Source organism: Periophthalmus magnuspinnatus, chromosome 21, assembly GCF_009829125.3.
Source record: "Periophthalmus magnuspinnatus isolate fPerMag1 chromosome 21, fPerMag1.2.pri, whole genome shotgun sequence".
Taxonomy (NCBI): Eukaryota; Metazoa; Chordata; class Actinopteri; order Gobiiformes; family Gobiidae; genus Periophthalmus; species Periophthalmus magnuspinnatus.
The window spans coordinates 17,426,633-17,446,473 of NC_047146.1; the positions used below are offsets into that span (position 1 = coordinate 17,426,633).

A 19,841-nucleotide genomic window follows, 5' to 3' on the forward strand; every position below is an offset into this window, starting at 1 on the left:
TTTTAATGTCAAAATGCTTCGAGTTTATTCTCGTAGCACCTGCATAATTTATTTAATGTAACTGACCCTTATACTCCGTTGTACTACTGTGTTGGACTATTCTTTTGCTCTGTTTCCATTCACAAATCAAATGGATCGCTCCAGATGCTAAATCAATTGCTTTTTGGCCTGAATCAGAACTCAGCACACATTGGTGATACAGACATAATTAAGCTCAATTAGCTTGTTTCCCATATGGATATTATTTTAAGTTATACAACATGAAATAACCAGGCAAAGGTCTCCTGAATAGTGCAGAAAATATTTGCTATTTAAATTTACAATGTAATTACTGAACCTATCCACAGAAAGAAAAGTGAAAATTAGTGTAGCTTTAGTTGAGGCACAATTATGATGAACTAATGGTGAGTTAAACAATGAAGTTTGATTCTAAGGTTAGTCTTGGTTGTGTGTCCATCTGTTTTACAAACAAAATCCATGACACTTGATGCATGACCTTTAGAGATTAATTTATCATTTTGTTCAAATGTTTTTAAAGCTATATATATATATATATATATATATATATATATATATATATATATATATATATATATATATATATATATATATATAATTTATTTATTTATTTTTTATCTTTCTACCATGTCATAATGTCTCATCAAAAACATGTCTGAAGAGACTTAGAGGTCATCCATGCATATTGAGTACTTCAGTGATCTCTCCCGGGCCCAATTCAAACCTTCCTTACAGTTAGCTGTAATATTCTATACAAGGCTCTGCTCATAACCCTACATCACCCATGCTCCCACATGACCATTCTCCATAAATATACAAAAGCCTGATACAGAACTGTACACAACAACTTGACAAACCTGATGTGATGTGCAGTAGTTTCCTTAGGGGAGTGCACGCTGATTGTGTTGTGATAGTGCTATGAAAAGGGAGTGAATTAATGCAGGGAGCAAAAGGATGGGAGTGTGAAAAATGAAAATGAAACGTATAAAACATGTTAATACGTTGATTTTGGCGAATATAGGTATAGGTAAAGGGGTCATGGTGATACTTATTAGCAAGTAATCAGCAGAAGTAAAATACCTCCTCTGTAAAACTGATTGAGTACTTGTATTCATAGCAGGTGATGATACATTTTCCAAAGATTTCCATATTATTTTATTAGAGTAGTTGTTTAACTCACGAATCAGTTAACCCATGATAATACATAAGTTCATGTCCCCTTACTATAAAACGCTTCAAGTTATTTATTTATTTATTTTTTTTATAATAGCTTCTCCTAATAGCTGCTAGCTACTAAACCCAAAGCTGTAAGATGTCAGTGAAAAGGACTTTAAGCCATGAGATTAGTGCGACAAGTTTGTGGAACCAATCTCTTACAAATAATGAAGTTCATTAGTTTGGATGTTCCTTTCAAATACAGTAAATCTCCCATAGAGTTTGAAATTCTGAACATCCTCTGCGACCTACTGACTGTGTATTTGTGAACATTTTTGTGGTTCATCTAAAGGCCGTTCTCTCGCTGCACTCTCCCTCTAGTCCACACTCTCACCTTAAACCCGGAGTGCTCCTTTTACATTTCTCAATCGCAGAATTCAGCACTTTTCTCCTCCCTGCTGCCTCTTTTGTTGCCACATGTTTTGTAGAGGATGAGGGGGATGACAGCCGGCGTTTAGTGCCTTTGTTCTGCTGTCACGGGAAGTCGGCCTGTCACCGTGGCGACGCACAGACAAGCAGGAAGCGCCTCCTCCGTCAACATAACAGTCTCCCTCCCCCCAACCTCACCTCCTCCCTCTGACGCACGGGAGGGCACCTGCTCACAGTGAGGTCTCAATGCACAGGTGAAATTTATCGCAAGGTTCAAAGGTTTCGCTAACAAAAAAAAAAAAATGGCGTGTTTGTCCTTGAAGTAGTTGCAGTGATGTGTTTAAGTGTGGGTTTCTAAAATATATTTGAGGTTTTATAATGTAAAAATGCATGAATATAAACAGTAGACAGTACAAGTTAATGGATTCAGAGAGTGTGACGTCACCCATAGCGTTCGGATCCAGTCAAATGAAGCTCATCGAGGCTAGTAGTTAAAGGGGCAAATACAAGCCGAGTTTCACATTTGGAATTCCAACCATGAGTATCATAGCAACCAAAGAGCCAATCAGGAGCGAGGCTGTTGAAGGTAACGGCCTCACCGCTAGTTTGGCAGGAGCTTAGCAACGCTGTCAGTCAAACCTGTTGCTAACGCTAACGGGAGTGACCTCGAGGAAAGAAGGCAGCTGACTTGTCTATTATTAAAGTTCATATCTTGATTTATGGACACAACAGCGAAATAAAAATACCAGGACCATGTGGAGTGGGTTAATTACGAACATTTTAAGACCAATAAAAGAAGAGTGATAGTTTTCTAATGTAAAGTAAATTGAAGCCAGAGTCGATGAAGCCGGAAGAGAGCCCACGATCACTTCCTATTTGGAACGCAGCAGCTAGCAGGTTAGCTATGTCCATTTAAATTTACAGTCTTTGATATAAATGTAAACATTAAACTATGTAACTTTTCTGGCATTTGTTTGATGTTATTGGTTTACCTGGAATGTTCTACGGTATGGCATTAAACTCAAAAATAACTTTTATGCTTACCTCTTCACAGATTTGACCAGTAAATTTGCCTGATGGCATTAATTGCTGATCTACATGGAGAGTGATAAATTCAATCCCATAGTGTGGAACATTCCAGGTAATCCAATAACATTTGGGTTATCTTTAGTATGTGAGGATTTTTAACTGTCATAAAATGAAAACAACATGTTTAAAGAAATGGACACATTAAAGATGCACTACGTAACATTAGTAGTGGAGGTTCAGCACCTGCCTGATGTTATTGTGTTCCATCATGCATTAGATCAAATACAGGTTGAAAACAGTGAGCGGGGTGGCCTCTCCACAGATATGAACTGTTTGTGCCACCTTCTTGTCTATGAAGCCAGATCAGTTGAAGGCTTTAATGTAGAACAATCTACGAAAGCAATAACAATTAAGAAGGTGGTGTACCCTCAACTAGAAAAGTTATGTAGTGCATCTGACACCTGATTAAAACATTCTTTGCGAACCTAAAAGCCAGGTGCAGAAACAGAACAACTGTCACAATTTCAGCATTTATATGAAAAAATAAATCGAAGATAATAATAATAACGCATATATATATTTATAATGGACAATTCACGCCATTGCCATAGCAATTGACAATTCAAAACTAACTGACCCTCCCTTCCCCCGTCTGGCTGGATGGCCCAGTGCCTGGCTGGGGTGGCTCCTGTCCTGCCATGTGTGGGCCCCTCTCTGTCCCTTAGCTGAGTGAGCTCTGGCCCTATAGACTTGAACTCTATCTGCAAATGGAGGCACATTAGTCCTGGACACATCTGTACTCGTCCATTCACAGGAGTGCACCTCTCTTTCACGGTGGTTCTCCTCAAAGGTTCCCTTTTTCCACAAGCTTTTTGTTTTAGGTTTTTCCTTTCCGAGATGGAGGGTCTGAAGACAAAGGATGTTCTGGGACAGTTATCCATTTGCTTGTTTTCTGCTGATTAATTTGCTCATCTGTTTCTGTTTCATTGTTGAGTTTCTAACTTTCTGTTGGTTAAATCAATTCTCATCTTAGAGAGGCAACTGCTGTTGTAATTTGGGGCTTTACAAAAATAAATAATTGAATAGAATTGAATATTCACACATACATTGGTACACTGTTGTACACAGACACTGGGGGTGAGGTGGGTTAAGTGTCTTGCCCAAGAACAAAATGACAACATTTAACTGTGGGAGCTGGAATTGCACTGACAACTTGGATCTGAACTCTCAGCCAATGATATTTATGTAAGGATATATACGTGAAATGTCCTTATAATGTAACCTACAGGAAGTAAAAACCCATGAACGGTACTAAACACAAGTCCAGATACAATGAACTTGGTGGACACTAAAATTTCAAAAAAACAAAAAACAAAAAAAAAAAAAGCAGCCATTTTGGTATATCTAGAAAAATAATAAAATAAATAAAAAAATAAAAAAGTTCAAAACCAGATATGACTCCTGTTTACACTTTATGGCGGTTAAACCTATGCTCTCTCGTAGCCCCTGTCACTATTGCTGAAGTAGCCATCCCACCACCTATAAATAAACCCAGCTTCAGTGGAAAACTTAGACAAATTGTGGCTTTCACCCCCGATTAGCATCAACGGGACACGGCCACATTAAAATTGCATTGCACTTTAGCTCACCGCGTTCAGGTGCACTTAAGGTAGGCTGCATTAGTGCGACTGGGGTAGAGGGGAGAGTGGGAGGAAGGGGGTAGGGGGAAATGGACAGTCCAAGTTGGGTGTCTCGTTGAGAGAAAAAAAAAACATTTTATGAAAGCCCTCATCACCGTGCTAAAGCTAACTGGTTGTACGATGCGTTCAGGGCAGCTTGGCACAAATAACAGCCAGCTAAAGGGCGGATGTTTAAGCAGTGCCGCAGTGGGACGTGACTGTGAAGAAACAAACAGTAACACAAGTTTGGATGGCACAGTGTAATGTAAGTAGTGATTCTTACCCATTTGTCTGTAGAAACTAGTGTTGTCATGATACTAACATTTCAACATTTTGATACTAAGGAATAGACTGGATTAGCGACAAACAGATATACCAGTTGGTCGATATATCGGGCCGATATTTGGACTTATTAGCATATCGACTACCAGACTTAAATTTTGTTTTGCTTGATTTGAGAGAACATACACAAAGTTTTATTTTAAAACTTTCTCGTAAAGGTTTGTGGTAAAAAAGGGTTGTGCGTCAGTTTATATTAAATTAAAATGACAGAATTTGAGGAAAATAATCTAAATCGTACCCAAAAATATCGGCAGAGGTTATCGGCCATTGATTGCTCTGTATTCTAAATCGGCATCAGCCATTAAAAAAAAAAAAGAAAAGTAAAACTAAATAAATAAAAAATGAATAAAAAAATAATACCAATAATAATATAATAATTAATAAATAAATAAAAATTAATACCGATTCTGATACCATGATGAAAAAAAACGAAAACAGTACAATGTTATTTTCAACATTAAATGGTAGTACTTTCTTTTATGTTACGATGTGGCCTTATATTTGTGTAATCCCTCAGTTGTCCAGATAGTCTATGTGTCTCTGCCGTGCATGACAAGAGGCTGCCAATCTGTGCCATTGCCCCTCCAACCACTGCAAATCATTGGCTCAAACACCATTTTTATACTAGGCAATGTGGGTTGCCGAAGAGCACAACAACAGAGCTCGATCAAAGTGGGTTGGTGGACAAGTGCTCTAACCACTGAGCCACTGTCACCCCAAAACAAAAAGAAGAAAAAAATCAAATAAATAAATCAAACATTAAAAAATACACATGTCTCAGTACTAAAGGGAAACTATTACAATATAGATTTTTCCTACTGATACTACAATAGATTAAAAAAAAATAAAAAGGTTGTATTTCCTACATTGATCTTACCTCCAGTCACCTTTCTGTCGCTGTCAACCAATCCCAGCCTTCTATTTTAACTACAAGCGCAACCATCGTAGTAGAACCATCAGCTGCCTCTTTCTCTGCAACACTATCATATTCCAGTTATAGCAGATATTTCTCTATCTGTAGGGATCTATAATGCAACTTTTTTACTGACATAATCTGTAAGACTTTGTGTGGCAGAGATCCATGAGAAAATGAACCGATCAATCAACTGGACCCAAACAAACCCTTACCACATCTGCACTTTACCAGCCAATGAAAGTCCAACAGGGATTAGAGCATATTAATGATTTATGCTTCCTGTCTCATCAATGAATGCTATAACTAAGGGGGATTTCACACCTACATCATTTGGTCCGCTTTAAGATGATGAGTTTGGAACACCTGCAAGTTTGGTTTGTTTGGGCTGGTGTGAAAGCAGACCAGTTTCATTTGTGGCACGGTTCCAAGTGGACTCCAGGGGGGTTTGCTAGTGATGTGAACGCTAATCGATCTCAATTCAGCCAAAGTCGCACTTTTTGATCTAAACAAGCCTCCGTAGTGCACTGAGCATAAGCAAAACAACTTAACGACTCAAAACAGGCTAAATAGATCAAGAGATGTATAGTGAGGAAGAAAACCAGTGGGTCTTGAGCAGAATCCATTATGTTGTGTCTATGAGTCCATGAAATTTTAGTTTCCCCCTTGGGGATTAATAAAGAATTCATCTATCCATCCATTCATCTATCAATCAATCAATCACATTGATCGGCATCTTTATTATCTGGACGGCGGTAATAAAGTTGTCCTAAGTTGATGGTTTGTTCGCCATATTGTGCAGCTGCCACGTCCTTTGAAGTAAACTTTCTCCTTGTCGCCTTGTCAGCACCCCCCAACGACCCAGTGTGGAGCACTAACTCAACTTTTGTCGGCAAGTATTAACTGATCAACACATAGTATATCGAAGATTTGAGAACCTCTACTCTAGATGTCTAATGTTTTATGCTAAAATGCACCTGAGACTTTAACAGTCCAGTACCTTTACAAAGTAAGAACGTGGCTTTCCAGAGTCCTCCTGGATGGTTGTGATGCTGCAGGACACAGAGGAGTGACACTTTTATCCCGAGGGCTGGACAAACTGCCCTAATAAACCTGCTGACCTTACCTGACCAGACCTCCTGTTAAGAAGCACTGAGACCTTTTTTATCATGAGTGTACCGCTTTTAGGATTAAAATAAAGTGATTTGATTGATTTATTGACTGTAAATGGTTAAAGTGCACAGGACAGATGATTATTACTTTATTTGATGGGATAAACCCTGTGCTAAATACATGCTGGGAGAGGAGTCACAAACTTTGGAGCAGCAGGTTGTAACTTTTGTTACAACTAAGAACATTAACATAGACACAAAGGAGATATCTGCCTGCCACCTGCATCCCAGAAAGCTCATTATGATGTAGTACAATGTCCAGTAAAATGTTCTTTTAATCTTATAGATGAACGTCCATTAACGTGCTGTAACTGGAGATAAGGGTAGACACAATCAGCTTCAACTTCTGCCTACACCGGGTAAAGATTTGATTGTGAATTTTTACAAAATATGTTTTATTTCATGGGCATCATACTGAAACTTATGCAGACTGCAATGAGTTATACACTGACGAAACCATTTTGGTCGTCTGTGAATCGAAATTGCACAGTTCCAAAAAGATCCTTGACCTTTGCTCAGTCAGCCTTTTCTTTTCAAACCATCAGACGGTGGAATCAGCTCCAGACAGTCTGAAGTTGTCTATAGATATTAATAATTTTAATAGAAATTCGAAAAAGCCACATTTTAGATAATCAAGCATCAGTCTAATTCATTTTTAAATTGCTGTATTCGCTGTACAAACTTGCACATAATGATTTTAAATTTTTGTATGGACTGTAAGAAACGTGGCGACATTTTATTGTATTTTACTGCTGATGTTAATGATGAACTGTCATCAAATGAAATGTGTATTTTTTATGTGTGTTCATCTGAGACTAAGTAGCAGTAGCTAAATCTGGTACAAATCTCTAGTTTAATACATTTGTACATGGTCCCTGATAAATAAAAAAGAAAGAAAGAAAAAACAAATATATATCATTTCATTAATTAAATTTTTTCTTGTTTTACATCGGTCAACTGACAGTTTGTGAAGAAAAGTTGGGAAATAATCCTTCAATCTATGTAATCAAAACACAAAATTATATCCAAAATCCAAGCACACTTTTTCTGTTTTTGTTTTCTGTTATATCATACATTTTAATTTGTCAAATAACTGTAAATTAGACATGTTTTGGCTCTTTTTTTTTTTTTTTTTTTTACATTTCCTCCCCATGTTCAACCAGGAAGTGAAATTAAAAACATAAGAAGACTATGTTAAGTTCTATTTACTTTTACTGTTGAGGAAAAGTAAATAGAACTTGACATAGTTTTATTTAAGTTTTATTAATTTAAGTACATTTTAGTTCAATTGGCACAGCTCACCGCACATATCCCATTAATACTTACTTCCATTCAGATTTGACTCTAAGAGAGATTTGACTCCTCCCAGCTTCCTCGCCTATAATCACCCACTTCAAGTCGTCTAATAGCGCTAAGTCCCCATTCAGCGCTCTGACGTGCAGCATACTTAGAAATAACCCAACTGTCACTTCAGATGTCTGCTCTTAATCCACTCTATAACTGTACGCACACACTTTACTTTAAAAAATCCTCCAGCCTGATCATGGCCATCAACCGCATCACAGCTCGTTGTCAACTCTGTCTCGCTCCTCGGGACATTTAACATTATGCATCTGTCCGTTCAACTAATGGCGCCCATTACACACAACTGACGTGCTAATCAAGTGGAGAGGACAGTTAGCTGAGATGTACAGTATTACCGTTTCTGGATCGTCCCTGGGTAATGCCTCCCTTCTGTAGCTGCCTCTCCGCTGGCCTCAGTTGACATTGTATATAAAGTAGATACTTAAATATACTCATACTTGCATAAGATGGAATAAAATATATATAAAGGTGAGAGCAAATTGAGTATTTGATTCAAGGAAAAAAAAAAAGTAGACAGCTGATTTTGGTTTTAGATTTGATGTAATTGGACAGACAAAACAAATATTAGTCTTCCAGATAATTTACCACACAAATTTGAAAAAAAGCAAAGCAAAAAGTTCAAGAAATAAATGTAAAATTACCTCATATGTCACAAACAGCTAACTACCGTATATTTCGGGCTATAAGACGCACTTAAAATCCATTAGTTTTCTCAAAAATCGACTGTGCGCTTTATAATCCGGTGCACCTTATGTATTATGTATAAGCTATGACGCCGCACCGCTTGATGGATTGTCGGAGCATTACAGCCACCATAGTCAAGAGCTTCACGGAGTAATATGTGTGTAAGGACACCAAAATGGCAAGAAGAAAGATCACTGAATAGGAGATCCAGCCAGAACACATCACACATGGTCACTTTTGACATCCCCGTGAACCGTACTGTCGGAGAAAACAGGGGCTAGCAGTACAATATCTATGCGCACCACAGGGAACGAGAAGTCATCTTTCATTGTAGTTCTCGGCTGCCGGGCTAATGGTCAGAAACTACCACCCATGGTCATTTTCAAGAGGAAGGACTTTGCCAAAAGAAAAATTTCCAGCTGGCGTTATCATCAAGGCTAAACCAAAGGGCTGGATGGACGAGGAGAAGATGTGTGAGCGGCTCAAGTGTCGTCCGAGCTTTCAGGAAGGCCGGAATCATTATTGAACGGCTAAGTAACACACGACGAGACTGACTCAGATAATGATGAGAGGGACCCGGGCATGCTTGATGCTGTAATCTGACTGTTTTGTTTCACTTAATGCGCCCATAGACTGTATAAACAAGTGGACTAAGCGAGTGTGACGTCACCCATAGTGTTCACTGCGCTTTCTAATCCGGTGCAATTTATGTATGAAAATAGACCCATGCATTGATATAGCGCCTTGTAATTCGGTATGCTTTATAGCCTGAAAAATACAGTAATGTGTACATATTTAACTAATGAGTATACTGTTGAAAACTGACGCTGCAGTTCTAATGCAGGAGAAGTTTATTTACCATCAGTTACGGACCCTGACCAATTTCTGTAGCCACAGCTGCCAGGGGTAAGATTTATACAGGTGTAGCTTCCAATCTTGACCCTCACTGACCACCACCTTTCAAACTGTACTATTGAACTTAAATGTATAGTTATGATGCGTGAGGTGTCATATGGACACGTCAGCACTGGACATAACCGCTCACATTTGGGACATTCGAATCACCATCACGCTAAAATTTTTACTCAATGACCATGACCGTTAAGACATCAAGTAGTCTTCAATTTAAAAAAAAAAAAAAAAACATCCTCAAGATATCTTCGTCAAAAAGTTTCTCAAGGAAATGTAACCCATTAACACCACCTCTGACTGTTCACAGCAGAAGTGAGCGTGGAGTGCGGAGGAGTTGGCTGGGAAGGGGGAAAGCGGTCGCTGTTAATTCTGAGCGCACTCTGGGGGGCAGTCACGCTTAAAGAAGTGTCAAGAGGCAGCAGAGACACGACGCCCGAAGCTAACGGAGACTGACAGTGACAGGCCGGTCCCAGGTGAGAGACGCGTGAGAAAAACAAGAGAAGAAGACGACGGAGGAGGAAGTGAGAGAGCCGTCGGATCGGGGTCGGATCTGGAAGCACCTGTACGGACCTAGCATACTTATTACAGCGCATTGCAAATCTCCGTTGAAAAGTTAGCTTGACATAACAGGTGGGCAGAGAGAGTAGTGGAAAATCTGGTCTCAAGTGGCAGTTCAAGTGAAACTGTTTTAAGGGGGAGTATTATGCAAAGTTGACTTTTTGAAGCTTTCTACCATGTTATGATGTTGCTCCCTCATGAAAACATGCCTGAAGATGTTGTATGTCATCCATGCATGTTTGAGTAACTTAGCGATCTCTGCCGGGCCCTATTTGAACCCACCTTACGGCCAGAAGTATGATTCAGTTCAATGCTCAGCCCACTTTCCCTAACTATGTAAAAGAGGGTTAAAAAACAATACACTACAACTTAACAAACATGTGCAGTAGTTTCATTATCTGTGCTGTGATAGCGCTCTGAAGGGGGAGAGACTTAGTACAGAGACCAAAAGGAGGGGGGAGTCAGAGAAATCAAAAATGAAATTAAAATGTATAAAACACATTCATACATTGTTTTGGGTGAATATAGCATTTACAATACAACAAAAGGTAACGCGGTGATCTAAATATGTTCATGTGTTAGCAGTTAATACGCCATAGAAATGTAATACCCCTTCTTTAAAAAAAAAAAAAAATGTTTTAAGGTACTGCTTTGTTGTAAACTTTATATTTATAATCAGAAAGTCTTTTTTTTTTTTTTTTTTTTTTAGATATGTTTAAAAGTAGTAACCTTGTGTTGGATTGTTACGAGATTTAAGTTTTCAAACGCACAAGAATCCATCTTGTTTGTTGCACCTGGCTGAGTTGATTTAGATAAGGAAAGTTTATTTGTATAGTACAATTTCTACACAAAGTAATTCAAAATGCTTTACAGAATAAGAAAGACATTCAAATCACAATACAATAAATCAAAACAAGAATATTCATAAAATTTACTTTAAAAAAGAAAAATGCAGAATCAGTCATACGCACTGCCAAACAAAACCATTTTGAGCCTGGATTTAAACATTGTCAAACTAGAGGCCTGTCTCACATCTTTAGATTTTAGCTGCTTAAAAGTGAAACACTGATTTTCCATGTTTAGTCCTGACTCTGGGCACCAGCAGGAGGCCAGTCCCTGAAGTCCTCAGAGTGTGAGATGGTTTATATGGCACTAACATGTCAGAGATGTACTTTGGTGAGACTTTTTCACAAGAAGAGCTGCTTTAAAGTCTATTTTCTGATCCAGAAGAAGCGAGCGCAGACCTTTTAGACCACAAACTATTAATATGGAGCAGAAAGTGTATATTTTTCAACAAAATGAATGAATATTACACGCACTAAAGAAAAGGAAATTGGAAATCTAAACTGTCTCTTTAACCCACTGCATCACTATCTCTCACAAATTTATTTTACATTTTAACTGCCCAAATCTCTTATTCGTTCATTTCATTTTAACAGTGATTGGTTTACTATACAAATTATGTATGTGTGTATCGTTCCATAGAAATAGTAAATTAAAACTGTACATCAGCACATTCTTATTGAGATGGACCAGTTTTATGCCATACTGTGGAAAACTACAGTCCAAGGAAGAACATTTCCATGGAAACAAGCAAGACGAGGCCCTCCTTCAGGCCAAGTAAGAGTCAGGTTTATGAAGAAGCAAGCCCAGTCAGAATAACAACCCGTTTTTCACTGCAATAATGAAAGTTTAATGTATCTTTCAGCAAAAAAAAAAAAAAAAAGCCCACAAAAATTACAACAACTAAATGATAAATGAAGGGGCGATGAAAGAAACACAAGTGTTCAAAGGCGTTTCAATGAATGCGAAATGACTTCAAATGCCTCGGCACAAAACGCTGAAGAAATAATCTCTAAAAACTGATCCCTAGCCTGTGCATATGTTAATTAGTAGCAGTATTTGTAGAACAGTGCCAATACCAACATTTGTACACAGTTAGTACCAATATATCAATATTCTCATCCCTACTGCCAATTTGTGTCAGATCATTAACTTTCTAAGCCATGTAGCAGCTTTCAATGGGCTTTTTTAATCTCTGAAAATACACTTGTCTCACCTGGCTGAGTTCACCCTAGTTTCCTCTCCTCTCCTTCATCAAAAATACAAGAGCAAATCTCCAGTGTATTTCGTTGGACTGCATCAAATCCAAGGTTCAGTGCAAGAATTATGTAGTTAACCCCCTGTGACCAGAGGTATAGATCGTGGTATCAATATACTCTATGTAAGACCTTCATGCATATTTTGTGCTCTGTGTAATTTCCATCAGATACAATCGTATAATAATCATGTGAAATTGTACTTGATATATTCACGTATAACCACATCAGAGACCTTGTGTATTGTACATGATGTCAATGCAAAATCAGCTCTGAATGTCTGTGAGTCATTCATTTTTTTCCGGGGATCTGAAAGTATTACGCTTAATAATTCGGTGAAATCCACTGCTGGTTAATTACCACTGCAGATAATGACTGTTGATACCATGAACAGAGAAAGTGAAATTACCGGCGAGTACCAACAAACTCTCAGATAAAATGAATAAATGGATACTTACTGAAGAGATACAAAAATACTGGGGGTATTGCACCAGGTTATATTTTAGAAAAAGGTTTTTATTTTATTTTAGTGAACGTCAAGTCAAAATAATTTGCATTTAAAGGTTCTATATTATGTATATAAATTAAAGCAGAAGTAAGTACCTTAATAAACGCCTTTGTAAGTCCCTGTAATGTTTAAAGAGGAGTTATTATACCTTTTTTTTTTAGCTTTTTCTTTAGCTTTCTATCATGTTATAATGTTCCCTAATCAAACACATTCCTGAAGAGGTTTTAGATGTTATTCGTGCATGTTTGAGTAATCTAGTGATCTCTCCACATGACAATTTTCTATAAATATAGAAAAACATGATACAAAACTGTACACAACTTGACAAAACTGACGCGATGTGCAGTTGTTTTATTAACAGGATGTACGCTGATTTGTGTTGTGATAGTGCTCTGAAGGGGGAGTGACTTTGCATGAGGAGCAAAGGGAGGGGAGTGTCAAAAATGAAAGTGAAACTTATAAAACATGTTAATATGTTATTTCTGGCGACTCTAGCATTTTTAAAACAGTAACGTGGTGAATATATACACTGTATGTGAAGAAAATGTAGCTATGTTCATCCATAATAATTTTGAGGTGCACCATGTTATTTTGGGTGGAGGTCACCTGCTTGATTCCATGGAAACATTAATGCTTTGCCTGCAATGTTCCACAGTATGGCACTAAATGTATCTATATAGAGACAAACAGGTAAGATCTATGGAGAGGAAAACCCACTCACAGTAAAAAAATACATATGTTTCAAGGTATTTTTAGCAATATAAACAGATATAATTGACAAGTAGGTGGCAGACCCCAACCCAATTTTATTATACAGCAAAATCCATCTGGTGACAATTGCGTTGAACAAAAAGCAAGCTATTTAAAAAAACAAGCGAAAAGATGACAAAGAGATGTCTACAAAAGGGCGTTCCGAAACTAGACAAGCCTCCAGTTTTCCCTGACGGAGCATTTTCCCAAGCATCTCGGTGAGGACATAAATGTTGGATGAGTGCGAGCAGTGCTGATAAAATCTGCATGGACTTTATTTCACAGGGAACAGCACCTAGGAAGAATATGAGCTATGAAAACATTTATGAAAGCAATAATAAGTAGGATAAGGCGATCCAGCAGTAGAGGCATAGACCAGGCCGGTGTTTCTCAAACTGTGGAACACGGGCTGCCTCTGGTGGTACACGAGGCCTTCTGCAGTTTTAGTATTTATTTTATTTTTTAGTTGTTTTATGTAGAGACATACATTGATGTTTTTTGATAATTTTGCATAAAGAGAGAATACTGTTTAATAACCACCCATTTAAAACAGACAAAACATATCAACAAGAACTGATTTCCTGCATTTTTGATCTGGCAATTTCCTGGGTAAATTACTGGGAATATGGAGGGAATGGCTTATGTAAAAATAAAGCCACAACTCGGTTTGTTTGGTTACGAGCTTGGGTTCCTGTTTAAGCTACGTGATTATCTTCCATTGTCAATGATCTTAGAAAATCGGATGCATTTTCCAGTTATCAAGTCAATGTAACAATGACCAGTATGTTACAGTAAAGACTCAATCAAGTATTAAAAACCAAAAACCAAATCAGCCAAAATGCAACCAACAAAGTTCAGTTAGTAACCAAGACCTTGTGACTACATTAAACAGGGTGTATTATTATGAACAATCTACTTTTTGGATGTTTCCACCATGTTATAATGTTCTTTCATCAAAACGTTTCATATGTCATTTATGTATGTTTCAGTAATTTAGCAATCTCTACTTATGGTTAGCAATATGATTTTAACCAAAGCTACCTCACCCACAGGGCACAGGACAATTTTCCAAACATATACAAGAGCGTCATATACACTACAACTTCACAAACCTGATGTGATGTGCAGTAGTTTTGCCTGCAGGATGCATGCTGATTATGTTGTGATAGGGCTCTGAAGAGGAGCATGGGGAGAGGGACTCAGAGCTTGTTAAATGCCGTATACCCCATAGAAGTAATATATTCCCTCTTTAACAATAAATAAAGCAACTTTTGAGAGTGGATTTCTGCTTTTTGGCTTTTTTGGCAGTAGCTCTGTGTACACATTAGCAACACTAGCGTGATCGCACATTTATAACTGCAGAGGCTCAACAGCTGTGCACGAGCAAGTTAACAGACAGCCGGTGGACAGTAGGGAGCAGCTAAAGGGAAAATAACAAAATAAGTATAATAAATATTTTAACTGTCAGGTTTTTACTTTTCACCAAACGAAGGGCACAGCCATTGAATTTTCTAACTCAGGCTCTGAAATGTTGTCCGACTTTCCGAGTGGGAATCTTGAGATCACGGGGCGTTGCAGGTATCATGTACAAGTCCGACCTCTGAGGATGAGTGGAAGGTCAAGTGTGAACAGAGCAGACCTGGCAATGTTCTGGGTGAATGGGAGTGATTGCTGAGTGTTTTTTGAGTCCCATGTCTGCACCTTTTGATCCACCATTATGACAATATCCCAAATGTTACCAACACCAGGCCTTTTTGTTTTGCTTTCAAAACTATATACAGGTCAGAACAATTCAGATCATAGATGCCATTTGATGTTGGATTCTGTGGTTGCCATGGCCGTGGTTGGCTGCTCTTGTGGCAGACTGGCTGGCACACTGAGCAATTTTTAAACTTTTTATATTTGTATCTTAAATTTTTTACTAAACATTTGGGGACTAAGAAACTAAGAAATACACTATGCGCTGTTCAAATGATGGAACTTAAGGACCACTGGATTGTGTGATGTGAGCACTATTCCCTCTAAGTTGCGCGCGTGCGCAATTGCGCACTGCTGACACAGTCTCCGCACACAGAAAATCTGTGCTGCGCACAAAAAAATCAAACTGGAGTTGAAAATAAAATAAACACACAACAATTCCTTCGCTATTCCTTCCTGCGCTATTTTTCAGTGTGAGTCAGTGAGTGTGACCGGTGACTAGCTGCTCCAGCCAATTATGTGATTCATATACGTATTTGTGCAGCTTATCAGCGTCATTGACAGGCGTCCTCATGCGCCGCTACCAGTGTTTTAGCCGACGTGGCCGACGTGGATTGAAAACTCGCTAATGATGCTAAGTGCTGTTTAACCCCTTTACGTTCCAACGGCCCGCCCTCAGGCAAAGATCCACGCGTAAAATTACGCACGCGTAATTGCGTAATTTTACGCACTGTTTTGCAGCAGTTTTGCATTTTAAACATGACGGAATGGACAAAACAAAGGAAGTACGCGACCGAGGACACTGTGGATGTTTGTACAAGTTAAACTAGAGCAGTGGTTCTTAACCTTGTTGGAGGTACTGAACCCCACCAGTTTCATATGCACATTCACCGAACCCTTGTTTATTGGAAAATAAAATATGACTTATTTTTCTAATTCAAGACATGTATGTTTTACTGGTGCACAAAATGAACCGTGCATTAACATCACTGTTTTTAAAGAACAAAACCAATACAATGCATGAACTCACAACAAAAGACATTTTTAATACTACCATACTGAACTGATTTAAAATTTTAACCTTATGTATTCCAATAATGAACTTCTATTCTATTTATGCTATTTACTATTTTTAACACACACCCATCATCATTTCCATCAGGCTACAATAATAATGAATATTTACTGAAATCAGTGTGACTTCTGCTGTTGCCTTTGAGAGACCAGTTCAGAAATGCGTGGCTTCACCTTGGCAAGTGCCTCTCTCATGTCATTTTCACAACAAAGTCTGTTCCTTTTCTTCATTTTTATGTCCAGCATCCTCGAAAAGGATTGCTCGCAAAGATATGTTGTAACAAATGGTATACAAATTTCCAGGGCTTTCCTAGCAATAACAGGATACCTTGTCATTTGCCGACATCAAAACGTTGAGAGCGTTGTTGTTCTGAAGAGTTGCTGTTGAACCTGGCTCTGCTGAATTTCAATGATTTTGTCGAGGTATTCATCATTGACATCTGCTGTCTCAACACCAAACGTGAACGGCTGTCTCACCCATGCTGGATATGACTCTCTTGTAGGGAAGTATCCATTGAGAGACTTTGCAAGCTCATCTAAGTGCGTGGCAATTGCTTGCTTCAGTTCCACGGTTACAGAAATGTCTTCGATTCCAGACACATCTTCGATCTTACTTACACAGTCGTCCAGCAGGGGAAAATTTGCAAAGTTATTGTTCTCTGTTCGTTGTTTCCATAACGGTAGCTTTTTTTGAAAAGCCTTCAGGTTTTCTTCCGCTTCAATGATGTTGACTCCACCACCCTGCATCTGCTGATTGAGATTATTGAGAGCTGCGAATATATCAGCCATGTACGCTAAAATGAGAATGAACTTAGAATTTTTGAAGCAATCTGCATGACGATGTTGGTGCTCTTGCAAAAACAGGGCTAATTCCACACGCAAGGCAAAAACACGATTCAGCACCTGTCCCCAGGATAACCACCGAACGTTAGAATGGTACAGAAGTACCTCGAATTCAGAGCCCATGTCTTTACACAGTTCACTGAAGATGCGGTTCCTCAGTGCACTATTTCGCACATAGTTCACACATTCCACTACAATTTTTAATACTTCTGTCATTTCTGGAGGCAAGGTTTTTGTTGCCAATGCATGCCTGTGCAGAATACAATGCGTAACAATGATGTGTGGTGCATCGGATTTCACTAGCGCACCAAAGCCAGACTTTCTTCCCAACATGACTGGAGCTCCATCCGTACAAACTGGAGAAACCATATTCCACGAAAGATTGTTGTCTCTGAAGAAGTCATCCACAAGTTTCTTCACATCGGCTGCCTTAGTTATTGTTGTAAGAGGCTTACAAAATAAAAAATCTTTCTTTATGTCATCTTTCACATAGCGCACAAATACAGCAAGCTGACTTAGATTAGAAACGTCCGTGGTCTCGTCGAGTTGGAGGCTGAATTTTACCGGGTTTAAAATCAGAGCTGCAACAACTTGAGCCAAGATGTCTTTGCTCATATTCTCTATTCTGTCGCTGATGGTGTCATCTGAAAGAGGAATTTGGGATCATTTAAGTTTGGCCGCTTTTCCCAGCATCAGATTCGCCATCTTCAACACAGCTGGTTTTATGAGTGTTTCACCAATGGTGTGTGGTTTGCCCTGCTTTGCGATTAGGTAAGCAACTTCGTACGATGCTGTGAGGATCGGTTTGTTGATGGGTACAAAGCCAAGAGCAGGCAGAGTAGCCTTTTCATCAAATCTGGCTCTCTTCACCTTGAATTCAGCAAGCGTTGTGTTCTTGTATTCCCCATCTCCATGCAGGTTAAGGAAGTGTTCCTTTAGTTTTGCCGGTGCTAGACTAGAATTGCTTAACTTGGCATTGCAAATCATGCAGATAGGACGCTGACTCCCATCATGTTCCGTGTGAATCCATGTTGTACATATTTGTCTGACCACTTTCTTTTTTTGCTCGACATAATTAGTATGGATTAAAACAATAACTCTTTAGCATCGGATGATATCGCCGCCGATAGATTCGCGGTTGCGGACTTTCCATTACCGTAACTCCGCAACCAATTGTGCTTCATGTAAATTCAAACGGCGTTTCAAAGCAGAGGCATGGGGCTCTTTAAATGTTACTGTCATTACGGTAATGTGCTTCCATGGTCCCTCGAAGATGACCAATCAGAGCGCAGTTGTCGCCGGGATCCTCCCAGTCAGTGCCGGGGCAACACTCTGGCTGTGTCTCATGCCGTGTCTCAATTCAAGTGCCCTTAAGTTCCCTTAAATGCGCCATTGTGCCGTTAAATTAAGTCGGGCGGGTACTTTGATAGGCACAAGGGTGCATTTGTCCAATTGGGACTGCAAGCGTCTGGAGACTCAAATGATTTGCGTGTCCTCCGCCGAACCCCTGAGACTGACTCACTGAACCCCTAGGGTTCGATCGAACCCAGGTTAAGAACCACTGAACTTGTCGTAACGGGTGTGTGTAGCGGACCAAAGGATGCAGACTCGGGGCAGATTTACAGTATTTATTGAAGAAATGGGACAAGTACAAACAGAGGGTGATCCGGAGGTGAGCAGGTGAGCAGGAACACAGAAACACAGGAACCGAGGACATGAAGGGACGACAGGAAGACAGGCAGACCAGACGGGCATAGGGCAGAGCGGGCAGGAGACATCCAGGGCCGGAGCATGACAGGAACACAGGGACGACAGGAACGCAGGCACGACAGGAACGCAGGCACGACAGGAACAAGTGAGGACGACAAACGCAGCACAAACAGGGTGAATCCAAACAGACGATCTCGCACCGAGTGTCTACTCGCATATCCTCTTATCCATGGCAGGTGTGCTGATTAGCCAGATGGAGAGCAGGTGCGCGCGGGAGGAGCCGAGAGCTCCACCCAGCTCCAGGCACAGGCAGGTGAGGGAGGGGGAAGAGCACACAGGGAGAACAGGAAAGGCAGGATCATGACAGAACTAGAGGCATCTCAGACCCGGAACGGTTCGTGGAACCGAGTGAAGATCTCATGGTGGAGTCAGGAACAGAGGACCTTATGTTTTGATGGACTGGATGCTGTTCCTGATCGGTAAGCGTGGTTTATTCTGCTATTGACTTAATTGTGGGTCAAATGTGTATTATGTGTAATCATTAGCATTAGCTAATGCCAATCTGCGCCCCCTCCAACCACCACCAATCATCACGCACACACCACTTGGGCGAAGTGTCTTGCCTAAGGACACAATGACAGAAGTTGGTCCTAGTGGGACTCGATCCTCCAACCTCTTTCACAGAATGACTGTCACACTGTCACATGTACAGTGTGTTTTTAGTTTCCAGTGTGTGTTTGTTTACATTTTGAAGTGTGTGTGTGTTTGTTCACTGTTTGCAGTGTGTGGTTTGTAAATATATATTTATTTTGACCCATACCACTTGTTTTGAGGACAATCTCACTCAGTGCACAGCAAAAGCTTCACACAATGGCTTATACTCATAATACAAGTCAGAGCTTT

At 39.4% G+C, this 19,841-nt stretch overlaps 1 protein-coding gene across 1 annotated transcript; it reads right to left on the bottom strand.

Moving 5' to 3' along the window:
* Positions 1-16,730: 16,730 nt before the first annotated feature.
* On the bottom strand, positions 16,731-18,215 carry LOC117388890 (protein FAM200C-like). Its single transcript, XM_033986445.1, has 2 exons — positions 17,966-18,215; positions 16,731-17,872 (listed from the first exon to the last, which is right to left on the bottom strand). The coding sequence occupies exons 1-2, from the start codon at positions 18,213-18,215 to the stop codon at positions 16,731-16,733; spliced, it is 1,392 nt and encodes a 463-aa protein (XP_033842336.1).
* Between the last annotated feature and the right edge of the window lie 1,626 nt (positions 18,216-19,841).

Excerpts from the sequence above, each read along its gene's own strand:
- LOC117388890 (XM_033986445.1), bottom strand. The coding sequence starts at position 18,215 with ATGATTTGCAATGCCAAGTTAAGCAATTCTAGTCTAGCACCGGCAAAA. Across the intron at positions 17,873-17,965 it reads GGGCAAACCACACACCATTG|ATGACACCATCAGCGACAGA; the intron begins GTGAAACACTCA and ends TTCCTCTTTCAG.